The sequence below is a fragment of the Gastrolobium bilobum genome, unplaced genomic scaffold, assembly GCF_033153095.1.
Source record: "Gastrolobium bilobum isolate Gb01-03AN ecotype WA unplaced genomic scaffold, APGP_CSIRO_Gbil_v1 utg1595, whole genome shotgun sequence".
NCBI classification, from domain to species: Eukaryota; Viridiplantae; Streptophyta; class Magnoliopsida; order Fabales; family Fabaceae; genus Gastrolobium; species Gastrolobium bilobum.
The window spans coordinates 384,567-402,750 of NW_026899397.1; the positions used below are offsets into that span (position 1 = coordinate 384,567).

Consider the following 18,184-nt stretch of genomic DNA (forward strand, 5'->3'; position numbering starts at 1 on the left):
AAGCCACAGATGATGTCAACATTCATGCAGGTTCTTTTATAATGTCTGCATGACTCCAAATAGCTAGCAATGACCAGTCACACAGTTCTGTCTGTGACTATGCTATGTGCTGTGTTTATGCAAAATTTTCCAACTTTTTATTTAAATAATCATGCATTACAACAAGTGACCGTGTAGGCTTTGTTGCTTGTCTAACTTTTCTCCAACCATCTTTAATAGGAACTAAATTTCATTAACAATGCAATCCCTTTCAAATGACAAAGGCTACTTTTGGTAAATTACGATAATTTACCTGATGAAGACCAGCATTGTTCACATCATGAATCAAATAATACAAAGTAACTAAGATAGAATGTCGTTTCTAGTTGTGTAAACCTTTGATGATGCTTATAAAGAATTTGACCTGTTCAAGGCCGCAGCATTCAAGTACAAGTAACTCTGCCACTCAGAGGAGTTTGATGATGTAGAAACAGGAATAAATCCAGAATATCGTCCATCAATCTTTGCCAAACATATATCATTTATATACTTCAAAAGCTCCTGCTTTTGGACAAATGGCTGAGCTGCATATTCCTCATATGGCATCCACTGCAGCAAAGAATAATATGAAGAATTGATATCTGCCTTTGGCTATAATCATTTTACATTTCCTCAGATCTTTTTAAAAAGTACAATTTATTGTCAAACTTGAATGGATGGATTAAGCAAAACAATTTCAAAAAAGAAAGCTTTAATGTGCAGGGGTTCCTCAACCAATTGAACAGTATTGATGCAAGAAGTATAAAACGGTGGTTTTACATGCTGAGTCAGCAGATGAGGGATTGTTACAAGGGGAATGTTCTGGTGGAAGTTGCAACAAAAAGCAGTTAGAAGAATTGGGCAGGAAGGAGCTTGCTTAAGTAGGAAAGTTGTAGCTGAGAACAGCAGCTTTGGACAAGGACTTGGAACAGGATAGGGAGAGACTGGAGCCTCTCTATGTGCTCTAGTATTGTCTTTCATTTGTTCATTTTACTTGTAATTTTCCTCTAAATCAGTGTATCCGTTTCTGCTTATAAACAGAGAAATTGTAACAGATCATTTACCTCATCAATATACTAAATTTTTTTCGATTCCTGTATTATCTTGCTGAGTCTTGGTTGGCACCTATCAAGTTAATGTTACGATCCAGTTGTAAGGTACGGGACTTAGAGTCCCACATCGGAAACATAAGGTTCTGGTGTAGGGTTTATATCGGCCAAGGTTCATATCAGAAATGATGATATTTTTATTATCTATAGGCATTGACCATTTTAAAAGACACATGGAAAACAAATCATAATTACTGCTTAAATTCAACAAAAATTTAAGTACCTGTGCACGATCTATCTCTAATCTCTGCATTTGGATGTCAGAAGAAAGGGGCCTCAACTTGCACACAAAGAATATATCTGACTTCTCAAAGAATGATTTATGACTTTGTCTGTTGATCGCATATTCAGATGAAAGAAGAAAAGAATGCTCAGTCATATAAATTGCAAACTCACAAGAATCCAAGAAACTTCAAAAGGAAGAAAAACTTCATAATTTATCAACAAGTAACAATAAATGAGACAACATATAAATGTTTTGAGCACACATTCTCCAATAGGCAATGATATAGTGAAAAATGGATATGTCAACATAGGCAAGCTTTAATACTTTCGGTTGACATTGTAAGAACTAAAACGGAGCCTGCAGTTGGTGTATGAACGGTTAAGAATTCCCTCGTCCCCCGTAGGATTTTGAACTACATGATGCTGATGGGGTCACCCTCCTTCCATCAGTCCCTATTCCCTATATCCAATATCAATGAGATTTGAACCTTATACCTTAAATTCGAAGTCTCCATATTCAATCATTGTAACTTCCCATCAACTATATGGATTGATATATATGCGTATAGACATGCTACCTGAATGCTAATAATTCCACAAATTCAGAGTCAACCTGAAAATTGAGAGAACTCAGAATTATTAGGCTTAGAACAACCATAAACTTTCTTCACACTTGATCAAATAACTGATTTCGGGAGTAGCCTCATGCAATTGGTGGCAACGACATTACTTACTCCTGTTTCTTCTTTGACCTCTCTTACTGCTGCTACACAAATATCTTCTCCCTATATAGGTTGAACGAGTAGATTACATACATATAGCATAGATTATTATACTATAATGAGGAAGATATCCTAGACATTAACCTGATCAACAACTCCAGTAGGAAATTTCCAGACTCCAGTTCCCTGAAGTTGTCCACTATTTTCTTGAACAACTAGGACCTAAGATCATTGAATAACTAGAAAATAAGATGTTAACTACCAATAGAATAAAATTCTGAAGAATTTTTATTAGTGACAGACACGATATTCTTTTTCCAATGAAAATTGCGATAATGAACCTGACAGAAACTGATAGGAATTAAAATAAGTAGAAATAATGGATGAGAGAATGAAGATAGGAATTAAAATAAACAAAAAAGATAAAGTCCATTAGTCACTTCTTTTCTATGAATAAATGAAAAGGAAGGTGCTCTTTTCCTTTTGCTTTCCTAAATGATCCAAATATACTAGTTCCTGTATGGAATAAAATGCAACAGATGTAAGTCCTTTTTCATCCTAATTTATGACATTATCATTTTATCAAGATACAGGACTGGCATAAGTAGTATTTGTCACAGATACAGCCCTCAAACTGTAAGGGAGTGCTTCCTAATTAACCATAAGCCTAATTGCACTCCATTACGATTAATAGTGAGGAAGTACCTCTTGTTTTTCGTTCATGACAAATGCACCAATGCCCACCCTGTGTGTGGCATTTGCAGGAATAGTGCTTGGACTTTCAGGAATCCAATATACAAGCATTAAATATTTTGGTTCTGCATGGTGATACCAAAAACCTTCCTGCATAAAAGGATCACAGAAATAATGGTTAAGACATAAATTTGATACATGACGGCATTAATGGAACTCCAATTTTCATTAACCAAACTTCTCAAGCATAACCATTATCAATACGGTAGTAAGCAACAAAGTCACCTTAACTAGAGCTTCAACAAGACTGACTAGATGAATAGGTAATTTTATCCAAACGCCCTTCTTGCCCTGCAAAACAATGTTGATTCATTAGCTCAAATAAACAAAGTGATGGATTCTAGATTCCTAGTACATGTAGTAACGATAAAAATACCCAAGTTGCATATAAATGTATTAGCTTGTTCTAGTAGATCATAATTGCTAAACTAGGATTATGAGAACTAGATAATATAGTGGCATTATTTATTGATTAAATTTTCCACATTACCAAAACTATATGAAAATGTATAAAAATGTTCTATATACTGAATGACAGGTCAATGACAAAAGAAGAAACTAAAGTCACTTAAAATAAAACTATATTTATGTGTCTGAATGCATTGATGAAGAAGAAATGTTATTACCATACAACACTAGGAAACAGAAAAAAAGATGACCAGTAGGTATACATGCAAATTATCTATAACCTTATTTTTGTGCTTGTATTATTGCCTTCTGACAGCTGTAACATGATGTACAAACAACACCTAACTAAATGCAGAAACTTTACATGGATAAGCCTTATGTCTGGTCCAAAGGTACACCAGTATGTGTCCATCAAATTGATAAATTTAAGAGGACAAATTAACTACAACATAAGAAAAGGAAAGAAAGCTATCTAACCATGCATAGTTTTAAATGAAAAAGGCCTTATGTTCTATTTATCATTTTACCAGTATGTTTCAATCAATGAATGAACTCAAATGGGGTGATATTAATTACAATAAGCAACTAATATGAAAGACTACCAGCTGCTTCCAGTGAGAAATTGATGCTCTAAGAATCGAGACAAATGTTGTAGAATCCATAGGCTGATCCAGTTCCACAATAACACCACCATAATCATCATTGGTTGATGTTAGAAGTTTAGCCTGCTGGACATGATTTTCTGCAATCATTTCTGCTGCAGTTAGTGAAGAAGTTGTTGAGGTTGACATGGATCGAATAGGAACAGGGGTAGTCACTCCAATCTTGACTAATAAGGAAAAGTAAGAAAAAGCAACATTAGACTCTATACAAAAAAAGTAGTTTACTTTTAATAATTCTAAACAAACCTGAACAGAATTATTAAGCATTCCCTATAAAAGGGGAATCCTAACCAGTGTAAACAAAAGCTAGCAATCCTTATAGCCCACTTTTCCCAACTGATTAGGAAAGAGGTAGAACCAAACTTTTATCGAACCATATGGATGCATGAATTACACATTTCAAACTGAATCTTACAAGACTTCAGAACCATACAGACCAAAAACAATTTTTTATTTTATTTTTTTAAGAGGGAAAGTGAATTAGTTCAATCTCCCTTTAATTTTCTTGATTATTCAGTTACCATCACTATTTTAAAACCTGCCAAGAATGACCTTTGGACATGAGAATTGTTGAAAAAATAAGGAAAATGAAGGTTAAGGTATTTCTCTTTCTTTAAAACTTCCAAGGAGATGTCACAACTTTCAAGTAAGAAAATTTACTGACAGGGAACAATCTCAAAAACACAGACAGCAACTTATTGAGAACAGAATTGTACAGTGAATTGTGCTACGATGAAGAAGACTCCATAAGGAAGGGGAGGTCTATTCAGCAAATGCGGATCCAAATCAAAACCATTGAAATTCGGGTCATTGTTCAAAAAATGATATAATCAAAACCTATCTGAAAGACATTAAAAAAAATGATATTTCAGAAAAAAAATCAATGATAACCAAACATTCACGTTGGAACCAATAAAAAATGATAAATTTTGTGAGTCATAAACGATACCCAAACACAAAAGGACACAGAATTTGAAACCGGGTCACTACTAATCCAACAGAAAAACAAGGATCAGTAATGAAAATAGCTTAAGCTAGTTTGGTTTCAGATGAGTACCTCTTGAAGCTGTTCTTCTAATTGTTCTCACAGAAGATATAAAACGCTGCCCATTTGCAAGATAATGGGGATTCCTGGTTGGGGAGAAGAGGAACGAGAGCTTTGGCAGCGATCTTAGCATGTTGTTGTTGTTGCGTGTGAGTGCGAAACCAAACCCACGACCACAATATATTATCGTTGCATTTGCCATGTTTTAATTTGATTGATTTATGTTAGGAACTGAAATTACTAAATCGAATTTTGACGTTGAAAGTTGAAAGAATGCGATTAGCATTATTTGTGTGCGATGAAAATTGAGACCGAAACGCATTCCAAACAGCAACAGCAAGGAAAGTGGTTGAACAGTGGACACGGCGGTGTCGGGACACGATAAATCGTGATATTAAAAATTCGCATTATTTTCTAACTGAATACGATTACATTCCTAACTGAATGTACTTTCCCGATTAGATAGTGTAAATTTACAAATAAAAAAATTTATAAATATAATTTTCCTTTTTTGTTATATGAAAATTTTGTATTTCTTTTTTATAAAAATTTATAAATTTTGAAAAAATTTAATCTAATTAATATTAAAAAATAGTTAACCAAAAAAAATTAGTAAATATAAAATTTTGTACGATAAAATTATATAAAACTTTAACGTGAAAAAATCTATTGCATCAAACATGGCCAAGTCATTTAAAGACAATTATATGAATACATTTTCCTTTTTGGTGGAGAAGTTTTATAAAATAAATTTTAATTTACTCTATTAATAATTTGACATAAAATGTTACCAAATAAAAAAGAGCAAGATTATAGTTACAACCTTTTTTTCTTACAACCTCTTACAACCATATCTTATCACCGTTAATTTTCGTCAATCAACGGTTATCATTTGAACAAATTAAACTCATTAATTAATTATTAATTCACAATAAATGATAACCGTTGATTGACGAAAATCAACAGTGATAAAATATGGTTGTAAGAGGTTGTAAAAAAAAGATTGTAAATATAACCTTCCTCAATAAAAAAAATACTTAAAAATATTTTATTAGCACCTGTTACAAATATAATTATTATATTAACTTTTAATTTCTCCATCATCCATTCATTAGTTGACTAACTCAATCATTAATTACGTATCCAAGACACAAATTTGAAATCACTAATTAAATTGGAATAACTCATAGAAATTTATCTATTTATTTGATTATAATCACTATTAATCTCTAAGTAAAGATAAAATTCATCTAGAATAATAATCCACTTTTATTGAAACCAATCATGATTTCATACTTCGGAGCAAGTGATTGGATTAAATTATTTTGAGTTCAGCATATTTTTTAGTTAAAAACTTCATGGAAGGACATAAAAAAATATTTTCTCAATTAATCTATTTCAAAACATATTGTTATTTCTAACATTATGCAGACTTGATGTGTGTACTTTAGCCATTATAGATTTAATGAATAATTTTAAATTGTCTTAATAATATTTTTTATTTTGGTATAACAAGTATTATTATTTTTTATATCTATACATATTATATATATATTAAATTTTTATTTAATATTTTTATTAAGTATTAGTAAAAAAAACCTATTATGAAGTTATTTGAAGAAAATATTATAAATTTAAGGGACATTATAGTTACTACCATTTTAGACTTACCACTCTTACTATCATTTTTTATTTTTTAACCGTTGATTTCAAATTGATTCAACGGTAACCAAACAGGTAGTAAGAGTTGTAAGCTTAAAATGGTAGTAAGTATAATATTTAGATATATAATTAAGTTTTGTCAATAAATACTTTCAAGAAATTTATTAAGAAATGAAAATATATTTAATACAATTTCATATTTTATTTTATTTTTAATGACTTAATAAATGTCCTTAATATATATTTTTTTACAAAATTCAGTTTGATGTTGATAGAAATAAAAGCTTATTTTTTTGTTTAAAATAATTTTGATTCTCATTTTTCTGTTTTACTTACATAGTAGAAAACTAGAAATTAAGGTTTCGGATATTATTTGTAGTATCTAAATTTCATTAATTAGTAATATTAAAGTATCAAATTAATTTTTAGTAAAACCAATCGACATTACTTATGACATGACAATGCTTTTGTACTCGTAAAATATATATTTTAATTTTATTTTCTTGGCAATAGAGGGGGGGCTAAGCCTGAAACAGAAGAAAAGAAAACAGCAAAGCAAAAATCAGACCGAGACGAACTTATCATAGGATGCAAATCGTATTCCTAGAGACACCCGCTGCATCAGCCTGCAAGAGCAAACCAAGTTCCACAGGCGGTCGTCAAAAGTGCCACACACCATCCAACTCAAAATGATCCAGAAGATAATTAGCTAACCCGTCCGCACAACTGTTCGCTTCCCGAAAAGCATGCATCAAACGAATCTACCAGTCTCGTTCCAACCATTCCCGTATACGAGTCAACAAGTGCGACTGACAGGCATCATCACCAGGTTAGTGAGCAAGGAAATAATCATTACTGTATCACATTCAACAATTAGATGTCTCCACCTTTCATTCCAGGCAAACTCTAACCTTCTCAAAACACCACACAACTCTGCTATTAGCACTGAACACCACCCCCTTAGGAAAAACCACCTAGCCATCTTCCATGCAAATCTCGTAGTAAGCCACTGCAAGTCGCTATACTCGGGTTCCCCCTCGAAGTTACATATGTATTAAGTTTCACCACATCCACATCTGGTAGAAAACAGTAGATAGCTCTGCTCATCACTCTTCATCGCAAGGCTCTCCTATTCACCACGCGAATTTCATTATGAATCTGTAGGACCTTATCTCCAACCATCTTCGCATAAACACACTGACGTATTTGTGTATTGTTATGAACCCGCTCATTCCTCCAATTCAAGATCATCCAGCAAATAATCATAAAAGTATAATACCACGGAATGTCACAGCCAACTATACGCTAGCATTTTATATTAGACGCTAGCTACTCTTCCATAGAAATGGAAAAGAACCCAGTCCCCCACGCAGAGGGCCAAAATTCCTTCCAAACTTGTTAGCCAAGAGAGCAGTCTTGCAAAGCATGTTGCAACGTTTCATTATCCAATTCCCAAAAAGGACACAAGGGACTCCCATTGATCCACTCCGCCATTCTTACCTTCGTCGGAATACGATCATGCATCATTTTCCACGTAAACAAATTGATTTTTTTATGGCCTCTTCCACTTTCTAATTAAATTCTAAATCACCCCCTCCACCCTCAAAGACTTAACCTCTTTGTTTGTTGTAAAGAAGTGATACAGAGCTTTAATCGTCACTTGAAAACCACCTTCCAAAAGCCAGAACTTCCTGTCCAATCTGTCATCTGCTCTCGGAGGGAGAATTCTTTGGATACGCTGGACAATCTAGTCAGGAAGAACAACTCGCATCTGATTCAAATGCTAATTTCCATTTTCATCCACAAATGTATCAAGTCTGGCATCAATAGTTGCGACAGGAATCAAGCATATGGTCAGCTGAATAAGAGGCAGTAAATTGCCAGCCTAACGGTCCAGCCAAAAGGAAATAGATCTCCCATCCCCTATTTCCCACACAATATTGTCCTCCAACTTATGCCACATCAAACAAAGATCTGTCCAAAACCGCAAACAACCCACTTTAATAGAAAAAGGGTCAAAATCATTAACTGAACCTTCGTACTTACCTCTTAGCATTTGAGCCCAAAGGCTCCCTTCTCCACGATGTTTTTGCCAGGAAAGTCGAATTCATCTCCATCAGTCTTTTGATGCCCAGACCATTGTCTTCTTTAGGAATAGTCAAAGTATCCCAACCGATAGCATGCCACCGCCGATGCCTTTTTTTGTGTCCCCTAATAAACTTACATTGATTACTCTTTATCTCTGCACAAACTATAGTAAGGATCCAACTATGCTGCATGTGGAAGTAAGCAATAGATGAGATAACATATTGGCCTAGACTGATTGAGCTAGACTGATTCAGCCAGCTTGAGAGAGGACTGCTCTTGCCAACCCGAGAGCTTATCTTGAATTTTATCAATGATGGCCACATAATTTTGTTTTGTTGCACGACCATGAATCATCCAAGCACCTAAATACTGCCCCACATTGTGAACTCGCTTGAAACAATTTTTCTCCAAAATACTAAGTGTCAGATCGTTAGGAGTATTCTTGGAGAAAAATATACTTGTCTTCTGAACACTTAATTTCTGGCCAGAGATCTCTTCAAACATACTGATGCACCTAAGGACAACATCCAATTGCTCCTGGGAAGCCTCGACAAATAACAATAGGTCTTCTGCAAACATCAAATGGGAGATATGTGACCCTCCCCTTCCTGCTTTAATCGGACGCCACAACTTGCCACTTACCGTCGTAAGAATAATGTGGGTGATTTTTTCCATAGCCATCACAAATAAATATGGAGAAAGAAGGTCACCCCTGACGATCATCTCTGGTCGGTTGGAAAATATCTGCCTTCCCCATTCCACAAAATATCAATAGAAGAAAAAGTGACAGCAGACATAATAAGATGGACAATCTTACCTGGCAACGGGATTTTTTCCCAAACATTTCGTAGAAAATTCCAATTAAGTCCATCGTATGCCTTTTAAAGATCAACTTTTATAGCCAGAAAAGGTTTGCAGCTTCGCATCTTCTGCATGCTATGGATTAACTCTTGCATGCTAACAACATTGTCATGGATCTGTCTCTTAAGAACAAAACTCGCCTGATAAGAGGAAATAATTTTGTCAATAAGAGGTTTCAGATGATTGACAATAATCTTTGTGATCAACTTGTAAGAAACCATGCATAGAGAGATGGGTCTGAACTGAGACATAGAGCTAGGAATCTTCGTGTTCGAGATTAGCACAACTAAGGTGTTATTAATTTTTTGGATTGATTCAGGCTGATTTCAAATTTTCCTAACATGCTCGCTTACCTGGAAATGAATATGTCCCCAGTTTCTCTTAAAGAAAATTGCAGGAAAACCACATATTCCTGGGGCTTTAAACAAACTCATCTCAAACAAATTGTGGCAAATTTCCAGATGATTAGGTACCACCTCTAATTTTCGTACATCAACCTCCGACAATTGTGGCCACATTGATTGGGATGAAAATCACCTCTGTTCGCTACAATTTTTCTCAAAGAGCCTTTTGTAGAAATCACAAGCTAACTTTCTAAGCTGAGACTCATCATTGACCCAAATATTAGCTTCATTCCTGAGACGAGAAACTTTGTTCATTTGTCTATGAGAACCTGTCTTTATGTGGTAGAACCTGGTGTTTATGTCTCCTTCCAAGATCCAATGCTTTTAAGGCTAAAAATGACCACCAACTTCAACTTGAGATTATATATTACCTTTCAAAGAAAAAAAATCAAAAATCAAGCCCAAGGAAGATTAGTTTAGAACTTTAGTTTGGATGTAAAAATTAAATTTCATCTATAAATAATATATTTAGCAAACTCATGATTGTGTTGTGCTTAAATATGATTTCGCTCACCCAAAATGCTCACATCTAAAACCTTCTAGAGGGCACTCTCATCACATAGGATTCGCTTTCTTCTCCATGCACTGCTGCTCCTGTACATTGACAATGGGTTCAACATTTAGGTGGTACAACTACACATTCTCTTTCCCACGCTTGAGAGTGGTCTTTTCTCCCTAAATACCTCATTCTCTCATTGAAGGGGCATATTCAAATCTATCTATTTTATGAACTGTTACTCTGCACCAATGTGGACCCACCATAGTCATTCACACACACACACACTCCCACCCTAGCAATATACCTGCATAATACCATGGGAAGCTTCTACATTACTTTTGTCTTTTCCATTGCCACTATGAGCACCCCTAAATTAACATACTTCATCCCTTGAGAGGTATATAGTGGTTCTATCGAGACAGACCGAAATAGTTCATATATATATTTATATAGGGAATTATTTTTTCATTTAACATAAGATAAACTCATTGAGTGGTGGGACCCATTGATACTTTTTTCTCTCTCCTTTATTCTCTCTCATCTCTCATCTCTCTTATATATGTGAGTGTAGCTATGTAGAAAAATGAGTTTATATCATGTTAAATGAGATAAACAATTTCATATATATTCACTAATTTAAACTCCAAAACGTTACTTAAAAAAACAAATAAACAAATAAAAGAAAGGGAAATAGTTGTCTTATATCATATAAGACAATTATCTTTTTTTTTTTTTGATAACATTAAGGGGCGAAGCCCCAAACAAAAACAAACTAACAACCAGAAACAAAAAATAACTATCCAGGGTCTATATCCATACAAGAGGAGATTCCCTGAAGATCGTGATCAAATAACTGAGCAAGGTGAAACGGCATAACTCTATGACTCCAGAATCCAGTATCTTTGTGAAGAGCAGACTTGGCTAACCAATCAGCACAGGAATTAGCTTCTCTTGGAATATGAGAAAGCGTTACCTCCCAATCCTGACCGATGAGTGCTTGTATCTTAGCCACTATACGAGGCTGACAAGCTGCATTGCAATCAGCAAGCAAAGAGAATACTTCAGAAGCATCTCCTTCTAGTTCCACCTTCTTAAATCCCAGTTGCCAAACCAATTCCAGACCTTTTAGAGTTCCCCAAAGCTCCGCCATTAAAGGAGTGCAAGCACCAATATGATACTCAAAGCCTCCCAACCAAGAGCCATCATCAGATCTGATAATCCCACCACAAGCAGCCACCTCAGTATTCCTTTCAACTGCCCCATCAATATTAATCTTCACCCAATTTAACCTTGGAGGTTTCCATAAACTCATACGAGTTGGATGAATGCTAGTAGTAGCCATAGCCTTCCTACCCATGCAGTTACGAACTTCCTCTATATACATAGCAATTATGTGCGTTCCATGGGTTGGATGCTTGAAGTTAGTATCATGGACACTTTTGTTCCTCCATCCCCAAATGAACCAACAAGAGATAAAAAAAGACATCACGCCAATCATCTGAATTACTTTGATTCCAAGCTTTTGAGATATTATTTTCAATCCAATCTCTAAGATCCAAGCTGTAGAATAAGCTTTGCCGATTAGCTGAAACCAGAGAATTCCAAACACTTCTAGCATGCTTACAATCTCTTAGAACATGGAGGTTTGTTTCCAACTCACCAGGACATATTTTACAATGACCAGATTCCCCACTCCATCTAGATGTGCGGTCTTTAGTAAGAAGGCGGCCAGACATTATGATCCACATACAAGATTTAACACGTTGAGGCCCATGCCATTTCCATATGGTAGTCCAAGAATTTTTCAACGGCATGAGAGGGAAACCAAGCATGTTATAATACGCGGTTTTAACTAAAGAGCAGCCAACCTTTTGATTTCTCCAAATAATGCGGTCATTTCCATCCGATGCGCTAGGAATGAGAGAAGCTTGGATCCTTGCAACATTATGTTGTACATTCATAGAATCTTGTGCCCATTTTTTCTTTTTCTTTTATATTTTTTTAAAAATTACGAGCCACACAACTTTATTTCACCGATATAAGATACTTAACTTATGTGACATAAGATTAATAACTCCCATAAACAAATACGTTACAACTCAAATAAAGAGTGATTGATGTCTCCAACTACGATTCAAGTGGAGGCAATAAAAAAAAAAACTTAAACCATAATTTATAATATATAATAATACATACATGCTATCAAATATAAAATTGTTCCGTTAATAATAACTAATATAATAATATCATTAATTTCATCTATTTTTTATGATATTTTGAAATCAAATTGATCCCTAATAGCAATATAGTATTAGTCATAATAAAATGCCTAATTTATCATCAGCAACAAATAAAAAACCTAAATAATGTTGCTTATACATTATTTCTGTTTGCTTTTTCTTTTCTTTTTTTTTACAAAGTGCATATACAATTATACATTCTCAAACTAGACATTGTCTCAAAATACATAGAATATTAATTTTATAACGAATACTTAACATTATATATATATATATATATATATATATATATATATATATATATATATATATAATTAATTAAGGGATAGGATATTGTGACACACAAATAATGTTACGCACAATGTTACGACCACATCTTAACCGTTGATTTTCGCCAATCAACGGATATCATTTTTTAAATCAAACTCATTAATTAATTATTAATTCGCAATAAATAATAACCGTTGATCGGCAGAAATCATCGGTTAAGATGTGGTCGTAACATTGTACGTAACATTATTTGTGTGTCACACTATCTTATCCCTATAATTAATTTAACAAAACCAAAAAAAATTACACTTACCTAACAAAATTTATAATGGGAGTTTGGCACTACTAATTTACTACCAAGGTTTTAACGCACTTGGTATTTTACTTACCCAACTTGAGTAACCACCCTTCCACTCCATTTTCACCTCTTCCCAAAACCCTCGCGCCGCTATTTTTTTTATTTTTACCATATGGACCTCTTCGCCGCCGACCACTTCCCCGTCCCCGACCACGTCGCTCCATTTCCCGATTCCGGCGACCACCTTTACTCCGCCGCCGACCTCCTCCTTCAAAGCCGCCATAACCCCCAGAAGCTCCGCCCCATCAGGTCCAACGGAGGCCCACCTCCCTCCGGTTTCCATCCCTGCCCTGACTCAACTCAGCATCCGGGCCACCCTCTAGAACCATCGCTCCAGATGCAGGATCCGATTGCGTCCGGGTCGGGTCATGCCCCGTTTCCCTCGGGGCAGGAATCTGGGTGAGTTCATTTCGTTCCTCCAATCCCTCCAGTTTCATTTCGTCGCTAGTTGCCAAAGTTTATAACTTTTGATTATTCGAATATCAATGATTATTATAAAATTGGCTTTGCCTTTGGTGAATGGCGAGTAATTCAATCATCTTCTCTTTTCTCTTGTCTTTTCTTTTCTTTTTTTTCTCCTTTTAAATTATTTAATTCAACTTAAATTTAAAATTTGTATGCCATTCCATAGCCTTATCTTTTTGTATTTATCTTATTCTTATCCGTACCCAACCAATAAAGTGATACCTTTTTATTTATTTATTTATTTAATAGAAAAAATAATGTGATTTGTGGGGATGACAGTGTGTGGGGTTTTGATGGGTGCAATTAGGCATTAGAACTTGTGTATTCTGGTACATTTGAAGCTCATTAGTCTTGATGAGAAAGAGAGAAAAAAAATAAATTAGAGTCCACAATTGGGCAGTGACTAGTCACTACTTTGTATTATCATTTTGTGATTGAAATTGTCCTTGTTTTATGGTATTGTGTTGGTTAAATTAAAAACAAACCATACAATTTATTATAGTTGGGCCAACAGTTATGTCTTATTTGCACAATGCAAGTTTTTGTAGCATATGAAATGTTCTATATGACAAACAAACCTTGAGGAAAGGCCTTATGGAATGGAACCATCATTCCATGACAATTTTAACATGAATTTGAGCTGTTCTTTTGATTTATTTGTCTTTATTTCAGTTCATCATTGGACGATGATGATGATGATGATGAGTACGACAACTCATCAGCAAGTACTAAAGTACCTGGCTCTAGAAAGAGGAAGAGAAAAACAGTGAGAAAGCTTGAAGGTTTTGTAGAAAATTTGGTAAAGAAGGTGATGGAAAAGCAAGAGCAGATGCATAAACAATTGATGGAGATGATAGAAAGCAAGGAAAGGGAAAGAATAAAGAGGGAAGAAGCTTGGAAGCAAGAGGAGATGGAAAGGATTAAAAAAGATGAAGAGGTTAGGGCCCAAGAAAGGTCTCGTAATTTAGCCCTCATAGCTTTCATTCAGAATCTATTGGGCCATGAAATTCAAATCCCCCAACCAGCAGAAGTAAGCAATATAAGAGAAGATGATGAAGTTGAGGTGAACATTCAAAAAGATTTCAACAGTGATCTAAGTAACAATAGATGGCCTGTTGCTGAAGTACAAGCACTCATAACTGTAAGAACTTCATTGGACCACAAGTTTCGTCTTATGGGGTCCAAAGGATCATCAATATGGGAGGAGATATCAGGAGCAATGCATAGCATGGGATACAATCGTTCTGCAAAGAAGTGTAAGGAGAAATGGGAAAACATCAACAAGTACTATAAAAGGACAGTGGGAAGCGGCAAGAAAAGGCGTGAAAATAGTAAAACTTGCCCTTACTTTGATGAGTTGGACATTCTGTATAGAAACGGGCTCCTCAATCCTGGAAATGTATTGAGCAATAGCAACAATGTTTCCAGGATTGAAGAAAAGGACTTGACTCAAACTTCATAATCATAAATATGGCTTATGTAAAATTTCCAGCACTACCATATTTATTTAGTCATTGGTCTTTTGAACCAGCATACTAATGAATTTCATTAGACAATATACCACCCTTAAACTCTGCATTTAAATATTCAGTTCACCGGGTTGAAATTTTTCATTTTATTTTCATCATTGTTATTAGTATTATTATTATTATTAATTTTTTTTTTTGGGGGGTGGGGGGGTGTTTGCAATAACGCAATTGAGGTCATACCGATTAAGACATTATATGTGTCTATAATTAGGGAAAAATACTTCTTGTGTTGTACAAGTATTTTCCTTTGCAGCCGACTAAAAAAAAAAATTGTTTATTTTTTTCCAAAAAAACAAATATGGGGGACTCCACCTTTTTTCTCTCTTTGTTGTACATCCCTAACCTCTGACAGCAGAAGTTACAAACCCATATAATTAAGTGATGAATGTTTTTTATGTTGTAGAAGATAATTTTATCTTTTACACATATATAAGTTTATAGGTATGATATGCTGAAATCTACCGCAAAACCCATCCTAAAAACATGAAAAGGCTACAAGCATCGGTTGACAATCATATAAAGACTTTGAAAGAAAGTGCCTATGATAAAAAGCATTTCACGTAAAGAAGCAGAACATAAGTATCAGATATCAGTCATCATAATAGTAATTATTGAACAAAAAAATTTAATCAAATTAAATTTGTAGTTTAATGATTTCAAATATAATGCAAATGAATAATATTAAATCAATCAACTTATATTTAATCAAATTAATTTTATAGTTTAATGATTCCATACGCAATGTAAAGGAATAAATATCTTGGAGGAAAATACCGTGTGTATTTGGCATTTTGGTTTCACATACTAACGAATAATACTATCATCCCTGCATACTGGAAAAGAAAAGAGAAATTTGAGAGAAATTTTTTTTGTGTGGAAACAGAGAGAGTAAACGAGATATAATGGGAGAGAGAGGAGCTCCATGGAATTTAATTGAGCAGAAAAGAGTTCTTCAATGACAAGAGCTAGAGAAATAGAAGAAAAAAAAGTTAATGAGAGAAGTCATCATAGTGTAACAACAAAGTAGTTTAAGCGGTGGTTTGTATTCACTTTTTAAGAAAGTCCTTTTTATCACTTCTTTATTTTAAAAGTACTTTCTATAAAAGTTACGGTTATTTAAATTTTTAAAAAAATATTTGATTTTTGAAAAAAAATATTTGACTTCTGACTTCTGTTTTTTGTAAAAGCTAAATATTTTAACTTCCGAAAAAAGTAGATTTTTGACTTTTTTTATGACTTCTGCTTTTTTTAAAAGCAGACATCCAAACAGACTTTTTTTCGAGAAATGCTTTTTTTTCTTAAAAAAAGCAGCTTTTGAAGAAAAAAACTCATTCAAATGGGCTCTAATTATATATACCAATAAAAAGTAACTAATTACAATCATTGGACTGATCACCAATTAATTAATTAGTTACTGTTTACCAAATAAAATAAAATAAAACATTAGTTACTAACTAACCAAACTCAATCAATTAACCACGTGGGGAGCGGATTCTTTCGTATTAAAATTTCACATGATGTGATCACGTGAAATTCTTGTTTTTATCTCTCTCTTCTGATGCATTAAATAGGTGGGGTTCAATTATTATTAATGGAGAAAGAAATAAAAATAAAAATTTCACATAATTTGATCATGTAAATTTTTAACACGAGAGAATTCATTTTCAACCGCATGCGGTAAGACGCAATAATGTTGATAATTTTTTTCAAGAGATGAAAAGATATAATAATTGTTGTCGAGAATCATTGTATTATTTGTGAATTTGTAAAACTATTATTAATGAGGTCCTACATGAATTCAGATCAGAGACATATTTAATAATATATACAGAAGGGAGTTATGAGCTTTTGTTTCCCTGATTTAATGAGATCATGACCATTACAATAGGTTTCCGGATTCATTAAATATTTAATGAGCCATATGCTATTAATCAATGAGATCATGTACAATGACACTCATATACCACTACTTAAAAATAAAAAACTTCATTGCTTAAATCTGACAATTTAATCTTCACGAGTTATGATATGACAAATCTACTTGACATAATATTTTAAATTCGTACTTCGTAGTGCCAACTACTCGAATCCATATATATATATATATATATATATATATATATATATATATTTACAAACTTTTTTTATAAATTACACTAAGTATGACCGGTCATATATTATTGATTAGTATAAGACCGGTCAGACATAGTGTAATTTGTAAACAAAAAATTTGTAAATATAACTTTCCCCTATAAATATATATATATATATATATATATGAATTATAATTATTTTATATTTGTATAAGTTATATTATTAATCTTAATAGTTATCTCATTTATATCTAACGATTTTAATTTATTAGATATATATTGAGCCATATGCTGTAAACAATCTTGGTCCAGTGACCATTGCAATAGGTTTCCGAATTCATTGAATATTTAATGAGCCATATGCTATTAATCAACGAGATCATGTACAATTACACTCATATATACGACTTAAAATTAAAAACCTTCATTGCTTAAATCTGACAATTTAATCTTCACGAGTTATGATATGACAAATCTACTTGACATAATATTTTAAATTCTTAATTCGTAGTGCCAACTACTCGAATCTTTTTATAAATAAATAAATATATATATATATATATATATATGGGTTAGGATCATTTTACACCAGTGTAAGTTACACCTTTAATCTTGTCCGTTGTAAGAGTTAGAAGTCTTACACTCAATCTTGATCATTGATCCACTTGTATCCAATGGCTCACATTACTAAAAAATTTGAGCCTTAAATATAAATGAGATCAACGAACAAGATTAAGAGTGTAACTTACACCGGTGTAAAATGATCCTTACCC

At 33.6% G+C, this 18,184-nt stretch overlaps 2 protein-coding genes across 2 annotated transcripts; one reads left to right on the forward strand and one right to left on the reverse strand.

Annotated features, from left to right (window-relative positions):
* Nucleotides 1–269: 269 nt before the first annotated feature.
* LOC133290285 (nudix hydrolase 2-like) lies at nucleotides 270–5,145 on the reverse strand. Its single transcript, XM_061488359.1, has 9 exons — nucleotides 4,955–5,145; nucleotides 3,838–4,064; nucleotides 3,053–3,118; nucleotides 2,780–2,917; nucleotides 2,219–2,296; nucleotides 2,087–2,137; nucleotides 1,931–1,965; nucleotides 1,351–1,459; nucleotides 270–588 (listed from the first exon to the last, which is right to left on the reverse strand). The coding sequence occupies exons 1-9, from the start codon at nucleotides 5,142–5,144 to the stop codon at nucleotides 388–390; spliced, it is 1,095 nt and encodes a 364-aa protein (XP_061344343.1). The 5' UTR covers nucleotide 5,145; the 3' UTR covers nucleotides 270–387.
* Nucleotides 5,146–13,164: 8,019 nt separating this feature from the next.
* Nucleotides 13,165–15,251, forward strand: LOC133290255 (trihelix transcription factor GTL1). Its single transcript, XM_061488322.1, has 2 exons — nucleotides 13,165–13,723; nucleotides 14,462–15,251. Exons 1-2 carry the CDS (start codon nucleotides 13,437–13,439, stop codon nucleotides 15,249–15,251), a joined length of 1,077 nt encoding a protein of 358 aa, XP_061344306.1. The 5' UTR covers nucleotides 13,165–13,436.
* The last annotated feature ends 2,933 nt before the right edge of the window (nucleotides 15,252–18,184 follow it).